Here is a 19,541-nt window from a genome sequence, read left to right on the forward strand (position 1 = left end):
AAGTAAAATCAGAGGTAGAAAAATAAAACTAAGTGCTGAAATTAAGAAATTGGAAGCAAAGAAGAAACAAATGGAATTATGTTACAAACAAGAACAAGGCGCTCTCGTAGAACAAACAAGAACTGAAAGGAAAACAAATTCTGTTTAAAAAATGTAAATGTGAGGATTAACATGTTTCAGAGTTGGCAATATTAGAACTGATAGTGGGTTACGGTCGCTCAGTGGTAGAGCGTTCACCTCTATTTCATGGGTCCTTGGTTTTGATCCCAGCTCACGCCAGATGAACTTTGTGGTGGAAAAACAGCGTGTGCGTGGATTTTCTCGGGGTTCTCCCGTTTCCTCCCACTTTCTTCATTTCTCATCATCACCGTCTCCTTTAGCCTAACCGGCATAACCGGGGAACGTAAAACTTACAAATTTCATTTCATTTTAGGACTGATAGTAATAGGTATCAGGGAGAATTGGCAATATATTCTTGACTGCATGTTATATTGCTTTTTATTGCCTTTTGTAAGCAAAAGAAAAGAAAAAAAGTATAATTTGCAATGTCAAAGTATGTGGTATTGTATCTCACATATATTATTATATACTTTCATGATAAATTTTGTGTAAATAACAATTACTCATATTTAATATAACAAATATGTAAATGGTAATTAAAGGAGTGTGTTGGGCGGGTATGGGGATGGGGGCGGTCGTTAAAAAGTGTATGATTGAACTTACCCCATATCTTCCCATTTATGTTCAAGATTTCATGTCAGGGAAATCGAACTTCATTTTTTGTGGGAACCCTGTATACAGCACCGAAGTTATGAACGATGGGACCTATTATTAACATGGGCTGCGAACCAGGGCCGGGATTTGAATCTGGTGAAGTTGGAGGCCTATCACACTATCTCGTCTCTAGGAGAGCTGGATCACAGGACCACATCACCTGCTCTAGCCATGATTTTTGATTGTGGAAACAGTAAGACATACTAATATGAACTGAAAGACGTCTTGCACGAGACGCCTAGGATAATTACACAGCTCAAACCTCCTTGGCTCTGAAAGTCTGGGAAATGCTTAAAAATATGCCGAGCAATGAAAATCTTTTATATTTCACAGAAAAGTCAGAGATAAAAAAAAAAAAAAAACTCAATCTCGATCTAAGAATATCTCAAGGAATCAAAACAGATTTTAAAAGTTCATAAAAAGGCTAAAAAAGAAAATTATTTAAAAAAGGTTGAAGAGCACCAAAAGGTATTAAAAACAAGAAAAAATTAAGTCGACAAGAATTTTAGGAATGTTAAAAAAATGGATCAAAAGATCGCGATCTTGGCCCAAGAGTTTTAGGAATGATCCAAAAAATGTATCAAAAGATTGCAATCTTGGCCAATAATTATTTTTGGATCAGGGGCCACAAAATTATTGAACGGCCCCTAAATCGAGTTTTCGTATTTTCTTCGGAATAAGCACATCATACTGAGTTATCTGATAGTTTGGGTTTGGCTGCACCATATGTAGTTCTCCAGATGTAAGGCGTACAAGAACATTTTTGATTGAAATACGAGGGTGGGTCAAATATAAACGGGATTTTACTTGTTATTTAAATTCCTTTATTGGATACCACAAGGCACTTACAATTTATTTTTCCATATAGTTTCCTCCTTTGGAAATGCATTTGTCCCAGGGTATGGGCAGCTTTTTGATGCCCTCATCCTAAAAAGAACTGGCACCAGCCAGTTGCGCACAAACTCTTCCACTCTCTCGTCGTCTTCAAATCGTTGCCCTCCTAGAGCTTCTTTAACCGGTCTGAACAAATGGAAATCGCAGGGCGATAAGTCTGGACTGTAAGGAGGATGTTCCAAGTCTAGTCCAGTGCATTTCTTGTAGCTTCGAGACAGTTCAATCTGCAGTATGGGGTCGCGCATTGTCCTGTAGGAGGAGGATCTGTCGAATAGATTGGTCTTGTCTTTTGCGGCGATATGCAACTCGCCTTGTTCAACAGCTCGCAGTATTATTCAGCATTTATTTTGTGCGTCGCTCATGTAAAATGTCAATCAGCAAAATGCCTCGCCGATCGAAAAAAAAAAAAACGGTTGAAAGAACCTTGCCAGCTGACAGTAGAGTCTTGGCTTTCACTGGTGCTGCCTCCCCTTTCCACCGCCACTCCATACTGGCTTGTTTGGATTCAGGAGTGTAGTGGTGAATCCATGTTTCGTCGCAGGTGACGATCCGACTCAAAAATGCATCACCTTCTTCCGCAAACCTTGCTTTAAGCATCTGACAGACCTCCGAACGTATCAACTTAAAATTTTCGGTCAAAAGGTGAGGGACCCATCTGGAACACACCTTACGGAACTGTAGGTCAATTTTGATAATTGCTTTACAACTCCCATAGTTGATTCCGACTTGTTCTTCAATTTCTGATACTGCTACTCGTCGATCGTCGTCAATAATACCTTTAATCGCACGAATGTTTTCGTCCGTAATGCTGGTCCCATGACGGCGATGTGTTGATGATTTTCCACACGTTCTCGCCCTTCCTTGAACTTCTTATGCCAGGCATACACACGCGTCCTTCACAGTGTTTGATCCCCGAACTGTGCAGTCAATCTCTGGCAAATTTCTGCCGCTGTAACTCCTTCATGAGCAAGAAATTTTATAATTATGCGTTGCGCAGTGGAGGGGTACACCTGTTCTCGGACATCATGAGCGGTACTGACGAAATGGCGGGAAATACCTAACAGCACGCTCTCTCCACTCCCAGCAGTCCCGTCTAAACATAGCAGAAGCGCGCGGCCAGTCCTACCAACTGTTGATATTCAGGAACAAAAATCCCGTTTATATTTGATCCCCCCTTGTATATTGGATCTTCTGATCCAAAAATTCAAATGCTACAAAGGAAAATTGTTAGGTTTGTTGGTTGTAGATAATCAGAGAGACCAAATTACTCGTACATGTTTACTTGCATATGAGTACCCAGAATGACGAAATAGTTAAGATATCGTTAGTCTGTAATTATTGTTTGGTATTAATATTTTACTGTATTCTAAATACGGGAAGTTAGTGAGTTTTTACACTAAGAAAGTAACCATATAGTGTATTTACAAATACAAAGGAGAGCACTGGACGGCTATGGGATTGATGGATGCTTTTTTTTTTTTTTTTTAATAAATAACCGTAAATGATTGTGTTCGTCATATCGCGGGTTGGAAAATTTACTTACTTAGTCATGGAAATCAATATCAGAATTCCTGTGTAAACCTTGAATGAATTATGAATACTGGTGCGACAGCCTCTGGTTTGATTTCAGATCATGTAAACTTGCAGTAAACATCGTAGTCATGTTTTCTTGGGATTTTCTCACATCCTCTTTCTGCCAATTTTTCCATAGATCACCCACTGGTATTTATAATCTGTTCCCATTACTCAAAAGGACTTATGAAATCCCTATGATTTTCATCCAAAAGTATGTGCTAGCATTAGTTTGCATGACTTAACAAAAAAAAAAAAAAAAAAAAAAAAAAAAAAAAAAAAAAAAATCCACACCATGGACGTACATGCTCGTGGTGAGTACAATGATGAGTACAGAACATCTATTATAAAGATACACATAAATAGTGGCCATTTACCCAACTCTCTTTAAAGGAACATCTCGTAATAGTACGTACAAAATTTGAATACAGCATATATCAAAAAGGGTCATTCGATTTGAGAAGATTATGTATAATGTCGAAACCGGTTATAACGACTCCGAAGGAACCGCAAATTTATATTCATTATAGCCGATAGTCGCACAAACCGGGTTTTCCTTTTCTTCCTCAAAATTTCGTATTTAAGTTTTAGGCTGAACATTTACATGGTTAACGAACAGAATAAATCTAAAACAAAACAAATAAAAAAAAGTAACTGAAATACCATACATTCAATATTTATGGAGTGGGACTGAAGGGGATATTTTCTTCTAATGTTTATACAGTACGTACAGCAATAATACTGTATGGCAATAAAATATGAAAACTTATAATAAGTGAGAAAATAGTAACAGTGTAAATTGTTTAATAATGTCGTACACTGCCTTGGCTAATGAATAAAATGTTGAGCATGTTTTAAACTACTGTATGTATTGTATAGTATAAGCAAAACAAGGATTTGAAAATAAACCTTACATTGATGTTAGCAATCTCCAAACACGTGACAAACAAAAGTCAACATTGTACGTTATAGCCGATATATTTCTCCGATAATGTGATAAAAATAAGTAGTTCTATACGATATGTCGTAATATACAATGTCGTACTAAGTGATTTTTTTAATACACAGTTTTTATATAGGATTTAGACGGTACAGTTAGATTCCGCCGTTATACCCAATACGTCGTTAAAAGCGATGTTGTTATAACCGGTTTCGATTGTATATACAGGGTGTTAATGAACTGTACCGACAAACTGTAAGAGGTGATTCCTCACATCAGAAATAAGAGAAAAGCTCATATAGACCTATGGCGAAAAGTGCATTGTTTTTGAGCTAGGGCTGTCCAAAATCGCGAAAAAGCTAAATTTCAACAGGCCCTATTTCGAATTCCAGAAACTGTTGATGGTAGTCTTTATCAGCGTAAAGGAAGCCAAGCATACATAATCCAAAAGTGCATATTTCATCAATTTTCAATAAGTGTACAAGGTATTCCCTACAGGGTGTAATTCTCAGATATGCTCTCAATAGAATTTTCAGATATACCCTGATTTCAAGGACGGTCCAAAGTAGATAGGAAGTAAGCCTTGAAAACAATGGACATCCAATACTTCGGAGAGGAGTCGGAAGTGTTAAGACCCGGCAGCTTCATGTTCTTTTGTGTTCGGAATAACGTGATACGATGCATTTCGTCACGGTATAATTCACGTTTACTCCACTTATAAACATGAAAGAAAACATCCCAGCATGCGTTTTCCCGAGTACGAAAGACCGTGCTGCTGACGATCCTTAACACTTCCGACATTGCGCCAAATGATTTCGTGTTCACTGCTATCAAAGCTTATCATTTGACTACTTTGGACCAATCATAAAGTCAAGAGCATATCTCAAAATTCGGTTGATGGCATGTCTGGGAATTTTACCCTACAAGGAATACTCTGTACACCAATTGAACATTAATGAAATATGCATTTTTGGATTGCATATGCGTGACTTTCTTTACGCTGATAAGGACTACCATCCACAGTCTCTCTAAATTTGGATTTTTCGCGATTTTTGACAGCCCTAGCTCTGAAACTATGCACTTTTCCCTCACAGGTCCATATGAACTTTTTCACTTATTTTGATGTGAGGAATCGCCTCCTACAGTTTGTCGGTATAGTTCATTAACACCCTGTATATAAACAAATGTACATAGAACCACAGAGGAAATTTTAAACTACATACCTGAGTATGAAGTTCAGTTATAATAGTGTTTTACTTGGTTGCAAGTAGGTGTCTCCCTACAATGTCTGGATGGTGTCTAAACAGAAAGAAGAAGGAAAAAACTATTTCCTCGAAAACTGCGCACGATAACACACTAAACCATGTAATTTTGTTCAGCTCGATGTCACTTACCAATTCATGTCTTTGCACAATATTAAATAAAAATTCCAATTCAAGAGTTGATGGAAATTTTAGGTTATATTTCATTAATTATACTGTGTACGCTTATCCTACACAGGTGTCTAGTATCTAATGGAAAGTTTAATGAGGGTATGATACTTCAGTATCAGCTTAATCTTGGTAGGTGGCGAAGTTATTGTACTGCAACCACTGATGAAGACATCGAGGAAATGCACAATATGGTATTAAACGATAGGCGATTGAAGGTGACGGTATGGAAGTCACTACAGTAAATTTTAGATGAATTAAATATGAGAAAGATTTATGAAAGATGATTGTCCCACTTCTTGAATTAATTTTTCAGCAAGGTTTGAATCGCTCTAAAAACAGTCCAACTAATTTTTATGCGCCAATTTATTATTATGAATGATACGTGTCCACCACTACGTGCGAGGGAACAGCAGCACCATTCAGGGGCGTAACTACTATGACGCGAAAACCCTGGAATGCGGGAGGGGGCTCTTAATAGGTCGAATCAACATGCTTTTCAGTTTTGTATTAGTCGGCAATATTCTGCCGTCCTCCCCTTTTTTCGGCTATATCTGAAGGAAGAAACAACCTGTGTGAAAAATGGAATGTTCAGACATCATTTAAATGCAAACGATTCAAAAACGTCAAATGTTATTTTGATGAGTTGTGTGAAGATAGTCGTCTCAGTGACAGTGAATCAAACTTTAAATATAAATCATTGGAGTCTAGCTTTTCAGAACTTCTTATCGCGTATTTGTTGTTTTTGACGATCTCTGTCTTTGTCAGTTCAAGTTAGGTTCCAAAATTGAAATTAGTAAAACAAAACAAAATAAAATAAAAACCATGTGAGAAGCATAATGGGCCAAAATAGATTAAGTAATCTAGCACTGCTCTCAATAAATGCGGACGAAGCAGGAAAAATGGATGTATGGGAGTTAGTAAAGGATTTTACCGACAGAAAAGCAAGAAAGAAAAATCATTCAATTAATTTCTGCTACTTTTCATGAAGACTAACGTCACTGACTGCAAAGAGGTAAGACCATCTTCCATTCTGAAGCTTACTGAATAAATTATATGTATAACAAAGTGGTTTCCATTTATGAATATTTATGCCTAGTAGTTGCATGCATTTAATTCATTATTCACAGATATAGGGAAGCATGGTTATTTATTGTTATCTATCATTCCACAAAAAATGTTAAGGCGAGGGCCCTTGCTATTCTATTGCGGGGAGCCCATAAAACGTAGTTACGCCACTGGCGCCATCGCATCATCTAGAGCACCCATAACCGAGAGGATGAACAACTATCAGTCTCGGATGGTCAATCCCTCCTTTAGCTTGCCCGGAGCTTAGGAGATACCCAAACTAAAGCCTTGAGTTTGCTTCGGAACTCTAGGCTTCCTTCCCTCCCGCTTAGTTTGCTCGGAGCGCTGTCGAAATTCCCAACCTCAGTCACTTAGCTCGCTCGGAGCTCTGTGGCTACCCTTCTTTGCTTGCTTCGGAGCATTGGGGATCCCTAATCCACTCCAGCCAGCTTGCTCGGAGTTCTGTGGTGATCCTGTCCTAGGTTGCTCGGGCCTTGGGTCACCTTTTTCTACTTTATATTAGGGAAGCTACATCATTATAGTATTTCTATAAAATATTGTTTATAGAGGGTTTTATATAATAAAAACCGGTAGTGGAAGACTATTCCGGGCTACAACTTACTCTACCAAGCTCCACCTACTCCTACACAGGGAGAACCTTACAATATGTATCCAGATACAAATTACAAAACAATTCATTGCCAATGTTGTTTACTGAACGTGTGTAGTTCGAAACAAAAAGTGGCAATTACCAAAGCAACGAGTGGATAAAACTGTATTACTTTCTTAGCCTATAATGGTTCTCATGTTTTGGAATTGTAAGAGGATAGGGAAAAGCAACGAACAGGATGAAAAGAACTACAAATTCTCCTAAGCCATTTAATGTGAGTGTAAAAGTGCGCCAATCGTCGCTAATTGCAACATGCTCTCCCTGTGTGTCACAACTTTGTTCAAAGGTACATGAAACAGATTATTATCCATTATTTATTTTTCATTACTGAAAGAGTTTAATTATCGCAAGATACTGTTGAGGCGCAAAATAAAGTGCTCTGAACATGAACTCAACCTGATTATCATCTATTATTGATTCGAATAGCATTTGGAAATCTCTTTTTTGCTAATGTAAATCACTTAAAGAGATGTCTTATAAACAAAGGCAGAAGGTACTAATCTTGCTATTCTATATCTTGTTACAGAATTGTTCAAACTTATTTAATGTCGAATTTCGCTGGTTGCTGTCAGTATCGTCACGACACGAGTAAGGATAGGATGCAAGGAAATTAATTAGATAGCTAATAACTCAGGGCTGCCCCCTTCCCCAAATATGCCATTCTTCAGTTTGTATACTTTTCAATGAAAAATTATGCTCTCAAATAATTTCAAGGGGGCAATTTGCACTCTGAAACTCGCCCGTGGGTACCCCTGGATAACTACACATACTGACATGTCTAAACTAATGAACATTAACTTCTTCAGGAGAAGGGACGGTTTCCGAGTGGTAGAGTGCTCACCCTCACCTCTGGCAGTGGAGATCTCCGGTGCAAAATAAGTTTATGATAGACAATACATAGTGTCCGTAGGTTTTCTCTTGGGGTTCTCCCGTTTCGTCCTACATTTTCACTTTACCAATTCTTTCATAATAATTATTCACATTCCTTAATCATCAATCGTCTTTAGCATAAAGAGCATATTTATGCGACGTTAAATTGAAGATTTTTTTCCACTAACTTCTTGAGACTTCTAGTGCGGATTTCCACCTATATACAAATCCTGAGTCATTATTTTCTTTTGTGGTTGGTTGTTGAAAATGAAATCTTCCAGTGTAACGTCCCACGATTATGCCCTTTAGGCTAAGGGAAATGGACGATTAAAGCAAGTGAATGATGGTGAAATGAGCATATGGGAGTACCCGAGAAAACTCACGGACACGATGCTGTCCAAACTTACTTTGGCCAGAGATCGAACCAGCGACCCCACCCACAGAAGCAAGCACTCTACTATTGAGTCATCGTGCTCCTCTTTTGCAGTTGGGACGACGGTAAACGGCAGAGTATGATGTTACCCGTATTCCAAAGTTTGTCCAATGCCCATGTAGGATTGTTTATCTTCGTCTCGTGAAGCAAAATGACCTTAAGGTCTTTTATACTATGAAAACTGCACTGTAAGCCTGAAAACGATATGTCAGTGCATATAGTTCTCACCTATATGTAATTAATTTCCATGCATCCTATTCCCATTAAACATCTTCAGTCTTACTACTAATGAAACATTAAAGAACACAACGTTAATGTATACAAGATTATTAACCATAAAGTATCTCTGTAGCGACCATAATTCATCAAATGATCATGATTACGAGCACATTATCGAGTGTTCATCATCAGGATTATTTAACAAGTTTATACCGCGTTACACACCGAGTTCATCACATGCTGTAGTGTTTTCAGTGGAAATAAACTAACTTTAAGAACTATTGAAGTCTTACTTAGAGTAACGGAAAAACTCCAGTAAGTGTGGCTCTAAAATACATTTATTCCACACTATAATTATTCTATTTATTTATTTCTGACCAGAAGTGCACTTACCTGGTCAATAATTTGTTTCTAATGACTATTTACAAATATTAAAATTAATTAATTATTCTTTAAGAGGATCCCTAGCAGCATTTATCCAACCACACAGGCACTGTGTCGAAAATATCAAGCCTTCTTGGAAATACCTTGGAGATTCATTCTGTATTTTGACAATGCTAACAACAATCATGGAATATTCGACGTTTAATTTGATCTTTTGACTAACAGGATACAGAAAGCATGGTGAGTATACAGTCATTAGCAATTGAGTTAGAGATAACAGTTCAGCGGAAATGGGGGTTGAGCTCGGCCCAGCGGATGTAACAGGAGGGGGTGGCATATAATACCAAGGACTTCAAACTTCGTACGGGCTGTATGAATAACGGTTGTTTACAGGATAGGCAAAATACAAGACCTAAGCTCATTTCAACGCGTTCAGATTGTTGGAAGCAGACAGTAGACCATTCCGTTCTTGAAGTTGTGCAGGTACTAGGCTTCCACGGGCCACCTATAACCATGTACCATAAGTATGTGGATTCGGGTAAAATTACCACTAAGATTAATGTCATGGTATACGATGCATCGATGACAGGGGTCGCAGTAGGCTAGCTCAAATGGTAAGAACGGATAAACGGGCTACAGTGCAACAGACTACTCATATCAATGCTAGTCAACAACGACATGTGAACAGCAATACCATCCAGAATAATTTCGCCATGAGGTACAGATGCAAGAATCCACAAAAGTACTTCTACCTAACACACGGCATAGCGACTAATATGAGCAAAGGAACACCGCCACTGGACGCTCGAAAATGAAACATGATCGCCCTGAACACGTGAGTCGAGATACCAGTTGGTACACGCCGATAGCCGGATACATAAGTCCTCTACTACATGAGGCAAATGAAATAATCTTGCCAATAGGGTACAGTTCAGGCTGCTGCTGGTAGTATACTCGTTTGGGAGCTATCCACGTTAAATGAATAAGATCCCATCTGACAACATCGCTCACCGGCAAACGTTACAAGAACCTGTTAGATCATATTCACCCTGTTGTTCACCTCCAGTACCTTGCAGGTGACCTGTACTTACAGGAAGGGAATGTTTCAGCCCATCGCTCCCGGATTGTGGCTGACTGGTTCGACGACCACTCCAGCACGTGAATATTACCTAGTCCCAAGGAACCCCGATTTCAATCCCATTAAACATATCTGAGATTCTGTCAAGAGAGATATCCGTGCCCTGGAGCCTACTCCAATCACACTTTGTGCATTATGAAAAGCTGTGCAGCGATCAGGGATCAGTGTGCCTCTCCGACGCTTCAAGTGTCTTGTGGAATACATGAACGCCCCATCACTGTCATCATTAAGGCAAATGGGGATACTACATGCCACTTAGCCAGTATCTCTAATTCAATTGCTCATTAGCGTAAAATGAGTGCACCCACCTACTAGTAATTGACACTCCTTTATACTCACTTTAATGTGTTGAGACACCTAAAAAATATTTTCAAGAAATAATAATAATCACAAAACAATGATTTGAAACCCCACTTCATAGTAGTTTATTTTAAGACAGGTGTCCTTAGGTGATACAATTATTGGGATTTGTTTCTCCTTTATCGTAATCAACATTAAATTATTATTATTATTATTATAAACAAATATATTTGAGAACTGTACAAATGAAAACAGGACCAGTATATATATATCTCTCGTAACACTTCTGTAAACATCATTCACATTCACAAGAGAACCACTAAGATAACAAGCGATCTTTCAAAAAGTACGGCTCAAACACTCCAAAAGAATGGTACTAGTAAACCCCCCTGAACACATGAATTTATTATAGAGAAATAAGATGAGTTACTTGGAAATATTCATGTTTTTGTTTTTTTAGATTATGGAAACAAATCTGCATTGCACCGCAAGAATAATTACAACTGCATGATTATTGCTGTAAAATAGAGAGCAATTAAATAATAAAAATGCATATATTTCCTTTTGCAGGCACTCTTATTCACGAAAGATAACTTTTTTTAGTTTGCATACTTTTTTTCTTTCTCTCGACATATACACACGAGACTTCCCTAACAATAAGGGATTACAAATTTGAGGAAGCACGAAAGTTTATAGTTTTTTTTTTTAATTTGCCAAATGAAATTACGTATTTTTTAAAAATGTTCTTCATTCATCTATTGCCTCATGTAATTAAGTTGTAGCCATTTTTCTCGACAACGCAGCAACACATTAAAAGAAAGAAAAAAATTGTTGATCATAATACTTGAAGAAAAACAAAAGAGACTAAGGTTAGACTAGTAATATATCTTAAGAATTTTATCACAATATAATTTACAACATTCACTAATTTTTTTAAAATAACATGAAAATTTGGAGATAATAGCAGCATAGAATTTACAAGTACTACAAAATTAGAGTTTCTCGATATTTTATTTAGTTAAGAGCCTGCCTTAATAAAAATAAAACAAAATTACCAGTTTTTTGCTTGTTTATTTATGTGAACGGAGATAATGAAATGAAACTTACCACAATCATAGATAATATTATTCTGCAACAGAAAATAAGAACCTGAAGACTTTTCAGTGTTGCCATCCATAGATATTACACTGTTATCAGAATAACAATTTCCCCAAACTCAAAGTTAAGGCCGCGACTACAGGAACGAACTCCACTGCATCTGATTACGTATCATGTTGTCTGGAAATCTGGTGAACTACTTTTTAAACAATAGTTGTATTTAGTTTGTAATAAATAAAATAGTTCCAACATTCAGTTATTAAAATTAAATAATAATGTTATTTAAAAAGTAGTTCACAGGGTACCAAAACAACATGATACGTAATCAATTGCAGCTTAGTTTGTTCCTCCAGTTGCTGCCTTAACTTCGATTTTACGGAAATTGTTATTCTGGTAACAACGTAATTTCTATGGATGGCAACACTGAAAATTCTTCAGGTTCGTATTTTCTGTTATAGAATAATAATCTCCTTTCACTTATGAATAAATAAGCAAAAGAAAAATGATAAATTTTGTATTATTTTTAGTAAGGCAGGCTCTTAAGGAATATGGTCAACACCAACACAATCACGATGCGACAAGCGTACGACCTATTCCTCAGATGTAAACAATGTATACAAACACATCTTTTTCATGATACTTGTTAAAATTTTAGGACACTTATCTCCAAATTCTGCTCTAGTTGTTTTAAAGAAAAACAGCGCCTTTTTTTTTTACTCTCATAGACTAATATTTCGTAAAAGCTTGGCACACATACACATTCATTCTGATTTAATTAAAATTAACCTTATTAACAACGTAATCTGTAAATAAGTACTACTCTCTAAATTTAGATATACCTTTTTTCAAGAAGACTTTTTACTAGAGAGTGTAAACTCAAATTTTTTACGTATTACCTTAATAAGAACGTGATATTTCACAAAACTCGAGCTATACCAAACAAATATTAATTTTCCACAACCTACTTATTATATTTACTGTTCCTATCAACAACAACATACATTTTTGTAACTATAATTAAAATCCACCTGTTTCCTATTTTCTTTTGTGTTTGTACTATAATCTTTTCTGAAAATATTTTTTTTTATCATATATGTAACAACTCTGTATACAAATTTAAAAGAAAGAAAAAAAAAATGTACCGAACGAAAAGCCAAGTTGGGACTTCTGTGTTCTAGTAAGTAAATATGTTTACATCTAAATTTTAGAATTTTCATCAAAAAAACTTTTGTCAAGGGGAAAAAAATATGGAGTGTAGTTTTTCTCTAGCAAATATACGTTTTCAGTGAACAAGTTATAGCCTTCTTTTAAATGTGTACATTTACAAACTCATATGGTTATATCTATAAATCTTAAGTGTCATTTTGTGATTATATTACAGGGCTGTATGTACTTATGTTAACTGAGAAATTTGGTAAAATATGGATATACAGAGGCACTTATGCAAGTTTACATGAAAATTGATTTTAACCTCCAATTCCAACCATATATTGTACAGCTAATGCCTACCAAAGTTAATGAATGACATATGAATACACAAATAATATAGCTTCCGTGCATGTTATACCTCTTGCGATAGTATTAAACGACCTTATAATAAGCGCAAAGAACACATTATACATAAGAGAAATAACCAACCATTTCCATGTTCGAAAATTTCAAATTTTAACCGATAATTTCAGTTTGTGCTGCCATCTTTATCCAAGCATTCAATAAGCATGGACTGAATTCAGATTATTAGCTAAAGTCTGAAATTGTGAAACATCACGAAGATTAGTTATTTCTGTAAATATAAACTAACTTACTTTTGAAGAGGAAGGTGAATACTGCCTATAATGAGACATTATTCCTATATGTTTCCACATATGTTTGAAAAACAAAAATCGCGATCGTACTTCGCGATATTTCTATTTACTGATGAAGAATTTAAAAATTATGAGTATACTTTGAGGTACAAACTAAAACAAAATACACTACACTCTTATGGTAATGGAAACACTATATTTATTTGAAACTTAAGACTACTACTACTAATAAATTATTATAAAGTAAAAAGTAAGGGAGCTACTGGGACATTTAAAAGAAAAAGAAAGAAAAAAACTTGTCTATAAGTATTAATGTGGATTTACCAATGTTACGAGTATTATATCACAAAAGAAATTAACTCACAAAATCACTAGAAACAATTTTTCTAAAATATAAAAATCACAGATCAAGGACTCATACAACACATTAGCATTTTTATATATATATTATCAGCAGGTGCAACGAACATAACGCTCATCTATCATGAATTAACCATAAATACTTATATTTTCCAAAAGAATATTCATTTGTAGTATATTGTGCTGACCTACATATATAATGGGCAATTGTATTGGCAATCCAACGGAACGTAATATTCCATATTTGCGGATATTATTCAATATCTGAGCTGCAAGTTCTATCTTCAGCATTAAAACTATTTTGCTAAGACAGTACACATTAACGCGCGCATACATTATTTACATACATGTTCTCTCTCTCTTACTCACATACACACACACAAGCCACCACTTCAATGAAAATAATGACTAATACCACAGACGAAGATTATTTTTAAACTTACTCTCGTCATAGTATTATTCTCACACTTCTTTCCATACTTAATTATTCATAAACATTTACAGAATCCTCAGAAGTTATTTCTATACAATAATTTAAAAGGAAAGGAGAGAAAAAAAAACGCACAGTAGACTACCCTTCCTATACACACGTGCATACACTTCGTAGCTGATAACAAAAGAAAGAAAAACTACCTAATTCAAACAGAAGGTTTTTGTAGTCTTTATATACATGTTGAAATATGCAGTGGTATCTTCTGAGCCTCTCACTCTTCTATGTGTCATTAATATAAACAATTTTACGGAAACTACACATTCAAATGGACCAGATTTATTACCGCTTGGCATCTAGCTCTAGGAACATCCATATGTGCCAATAACTTCATTCAGTGCCCTGACCCAACACAATTGTATGTTGCTGTGTCCTGCATGTAAATTTGCTTATTTTAGTTAAATTTCAGACTAGGAAAAAATGTATATAAATTACTTACCAGAATAGTGAAAATAATCACGCACGTTAGGAAAGTACTTTTTAAGGCTTTCGTTAAACCTCTTATCATGCAGAGTGGAAAATGGATATAAAGAAATAGCTGCCAAGCTTTCAGGTGGACGTCGTGTTCAAATGCAGGCATTTACACAAGCCTCCATTCCAACACAGCGTTCATCTCGAGGACTTACACCTATTTCTATTCTTTATCATCATTATTATCCTTCCCCTCCTATCCGATGAAGCGTTTAGCGAAATAACTTACAGCGTACTTTTCTAAAGTATGTGTGATTATGCAAGTTGCTGGTAAAGTAATTCATTTTTCATTCCCGCTTCGAGATTCCTCCGTTTTAACCACTACACATATCTGGCACCTGGGATGACTACCGTCTTAAGATGGACAGCATTTTTTAAAAAGATTTTACAATTACTCTGTTGGTCTTCATATTATTTGGATGAGTTAATAGTTTAAAAAAAATTAGCAATTTTCATTCAATTAGTGAATGAATTAAGTATAGATCATTTTCAAACACACAGACAATTAAGAAATTAATATTAATATTTTAGAAATGAATAGACTGATTGCAGTTTGTAGCTTAAAAAATTTCCTTTCTTTAACATGGGAAAATGATATTTTGTACTTCTCTATTCATTCAGAAACATTAATAAAAACATTATTCTTAGCAAGTAAGCATTTCTTAAGCCGACTTCTTCATTTTTATTAAGAACCTGTATACCTCGGAGAATTATGAAGGTAATCGACCAAATTTTCAACACGAAATTCCAGGTTTTTCTTGACAATAAAATAGTACAGCAGAATCGATTTAACAAATCTCTATGGCAGCAAAATCAAGATACTGGTAAGCAGCAGTTCTTACAAAAATAATTTTATATACAAGCTATCGACCTTTCAAAAATACATTACTCAGACCTATAAGTAGTAAAACGACGATTGGATCTCGTTCAACTTCACTTACAGATAAGAGCACAATTTTTCAAAGAAAGGTAAGTGGGCAATATATGTATCGACAACTACTGGTATACATTTCTCGCCAAATATTGCGAATAATTTATACCAAATTCTTGTCACATTTAGTATATTCCTAAAATTGACTGAAACAAATATTCAACTAGTTAGTTTCGATGTGACTGTAAAGATATACTGAAAAGTCTTGCATCTACAGTAACATTTTCTTAATAACTATGCTGTATATTATATTTAAACAAATATAATATACAAACTTGTGAATGCCTTTAATCATAATCATATCCAAGTTACACAGGTTCTTATCATTAGTTCCATCTTATATTTTGCTTTACCCTTTATAACATGCGAGTAACATTTGAAAATACAAACTTTTTTTAAAAAAATTTCTTACGATTCCCTTACTTCACAAATATCGAAAATATACGCTTTACATGTATCATTGGATGGATAATATGCAGGTTACATTATTATATGTATAAGAGAAATAACTGTGGCAAACTCATGCATGTTTCAGCATTTTTTTCTCTCTTTATTATTAGCATTTATTACTTTTTTTTTAAAAAAAAGACAGTGCACTATAGGTGACAAAACAAACAACATAACAATGCATGAAAGTCCCCGACAAAATCATTTAATTTTAACCACAAAAGCAATAATCATACATATGTAATTATTGACTTTCTTATTGGTAACTCCGTTGTCTGGCATGAAAATCCCAAATTTCTCCAAAATGGCTGATAATTCCCATTTAACTTTTATAAAAAATCCCGTTTCTTGTTCCGACTAGTTGAAAACAACTGAAGGTGAAAAAACAAACAGCACTGGAATTATATACAAAACAAAACAAAAAATGCATATTTAGCACAGGTTATGAAGTGACATTTGTTCATTTCTAACGTTATTTTTGTACAACTTCGTATAATATAAGAAGCTGACACCCTTTATCCAAATCTTACAGAATTTCGTAGGTATTTGTAGTTCGCGACAACTTTTATTTACTTATTTATTAAAAGATAAAATGACTACATCACCATTTACACAGAAATAAGGCATTGCATCCAATTACTTTTAAGTTTTATTCACTACATATATAAACGGCCTAAAATACGTGATATTTATATATATTTTTTTTTACCAGTTTTGTATGACTTATTCACAAAAAATGATACATAAATAAGGAGAAGTATTTTTTTAATAATAATATTTATATATAAATAACATTTAATTTCACCGATAATGAACGTGTGTTTCGTAACATCAAATGCAGGAACATTTTTTTCTTCCAACAACAAATTTTCTGAAAAGTCATTCTTCTACTAATTGCTTGATGCAACAACAGCAATGATGTACTTATATCCAACACTTCAGAAAAAAAAAACAGAAAAAAAAGTAATGCCACCTGAGTGCTTCTTTTGACCAGTGTCCCACAGCGCAATATCCTAAAGAAGCTTATGTCCAAGACTAATCTGCCAAAAAAGGAGTTTTCCGTCTTTTATATATATATATTTATATTTATATCTAAAAGCAATACATACAGCCACTTTCAACTTTTATTAATAATATTTTTTACCTACGAGAATTTTAAAGTGTAACTTATATTTTGACTACTTTTATTTTTCTTATATCAACACTGACCAGTATTTTTTTTCTTGAACTATGAGTTGAAAAATGTCTCAACTATATACAAATGTTATAAATTGTATTGTATCGGTAAATAAGGTGTGTGTGTATGTGTGTAATTGTGTTTGTGTGAATGTTACCGTGGTGGACTTGAAAGGATATTATAGATAGATATTGACTGTCAGTCTCATTGCGTTCGTTAACAAAAACAATCTACTACATAACATTGTTTATTCGATTTTTTCTTTTAATAAAAAAAAGATTACGCCGTGCATGAATGAAGTTTATTTTTGTCATTACACTAAAAAAAAGGAAGAAAATAGGGTCTACGACCGGGTCACTGGTCCAACAACTGATTTTTATTTCTTGTTTGTTTTGCAATTCTTTCTTTGAAATAAAAAAAAGTGCAACTTTGTAAACCTCGAAGTCAGAATTATCACAACTACTCAAAAGCTGATCTTGCCTATTTTCAATATTATACAACATATGTACAAACATAGGTAAGCCATTCATATATATATTTTTATTATTTTTTTCCTTTTTTATATTTTCCAACTACATGTCAATTCTGTCAACATTATGTTCACTAGAGCCAGTCAATGGCAAAGTCTCTCAGTTTTAATGTTTTCCCATCCATGTATGCATTCCTTCCTCCCGCCAAATCCCACAATAACGAAAATAAATGGAGGGGAGATTAATAACTCAAAGAAGGGTTTACAATAGCACCACAATTAAATTACTCAATACTGTAAAAAAAGGTGCCACTGTAGGAATAAGTAATAATAAGAATGGTAAGAAATATGGCCAGCACTGAGCTGAGATTTTTTTTTTTTTTAGTTTAGTACTGATGTGACAATAGTAGAAGAGCTACTTCGTACCTGGAATTCCTGTATGGGACTGGGGGGGCAGAAAAGGACCTGCACACACATGTATAAAGCACCAGGAACGTAATTCACAGCATGTACTTTCCCATGATTATACCCACAAATATTGCCACAAATGTCGCCACCACGTAAATCATTGGTATCACTGGAGGCTGCGCTGCTTGAGGTGACACTACTCTGGTAACTGTGGCTGAAGGCTGGTTTGTGGATTCCATGTTGGAGAAGGACCGTTTTAATCTCGTCAATTCCTCCTGAAATAAAAAGGAATCGAGTTTGAAACATATCCAAAACAACAAAACAGCTATCGTGAACATTTTTATGAACTAAAATTCCCTGATGCTACAACCCATTTCAACTTTAATCCAACAGCAACTGGATGAAACTTGGTCAGCTCATTTACCTACAATTGATTATTTCTGGCTTTTTAGAGCAGACTTCGCTACCCTTTATTTCAAGAAACTTCCAACAACTTCACTACGCTAAGTGAATCACAAAAATTCTCTACTTCTATTGGGAGCAAATCTGAACATTTAATGACATGGAGGCACTGTTATTTTACAAATTTTAAATTAGATAATTTATTACCTATAATTTTCAAGAAGTCCCACGTCTTACAGAAACTTCTATGTTCTTAAAGAAAGAAAAGAAACATTCCAGACGTACGGATATCAAAATCGTTAATAACTATCTTTGTATTATACTCTCTCCTTGATTAAGTCAGTCACACTTTTTTTAAATGTCAATTGTAACCACTAAGCAAACGTTACGCTAAACTATTGAAACCATATATTTGGACAAGCTTTCCTGTACTATTAACTTCATTTGTTTGTAGGTAGTATCTTTTGATAATTATGTCGTGCCTTTGGCTCAAAAATCAGCGGGAATCGTTTACTTGATAGTTTGAATACGTTTATACAGGGTGTCTACTAAAATTCCAAAATGAAATTTCGTGACTTTTTCGTGACCTTTTCTTTACCAAATCATAAAATTTCCTAATATTTTCAATGCGAATTAGGCCGAATTTTCATCCATGCGATAGAAACGTACTTTGCTTGCGATTTGGTAGCGTCTAAAGCCGACGATAGACATTTTTGGTATTGAACTTGGACGTTTTATAGAACAAAATATTTTAATATGTACTTACATTTGTACAGTTTAAAAAAATCGTG

At 34.9% G+C, this 19,541-nt stretch overlaps 1 protein-coding gene across 5 annotated transcripts in view; it reads right to left on the reverse strand.

Moving 5' to 3' along the window:
- Positions 1–11,137: 11,137 nt before the first annotated feature.
- The window catches only part of Vap33 (VAMP-associated protein 33kDa), a 33,972-nt gene continuing 25,568 nt past the window's right edge, over positions 11,138–19,541 (reverse strand). For 3 of the 5 annotated variants that reach the window (XM_081764510.1, XM_081764506.1, XM_081764507.1), the window contains one exon: positions 11,138–18,623. In XM_081764510.1, the coding sequence (XP_081620636.1) occupies positions 18,441–18,623 (183 nt within the window). In that variant the 3' untranslated portion in view covers positions 11,138–18,440. The remainder of the gene's footprint in view (positions 18,624–19,541) is intronic. The other 2 variants (XR_014132144.1, XR_014132143.1) reach the window with 2 other exon arrangements.

The sequence above is a fragment of the Thermobia domestica genome, chromosome 7 (genome assembly GCF_964235325.1).
Source record: "Thermobia domestica chromosome 7, izTheDome1.hap1.1, whole genome shotgun sequence".
Lineage (NCBI taxonomy): Eukaryota > Metazoa > Arthropoda > Insecta > Zygentoma > Lepismatidae > Thermobia > Thermobia domestica.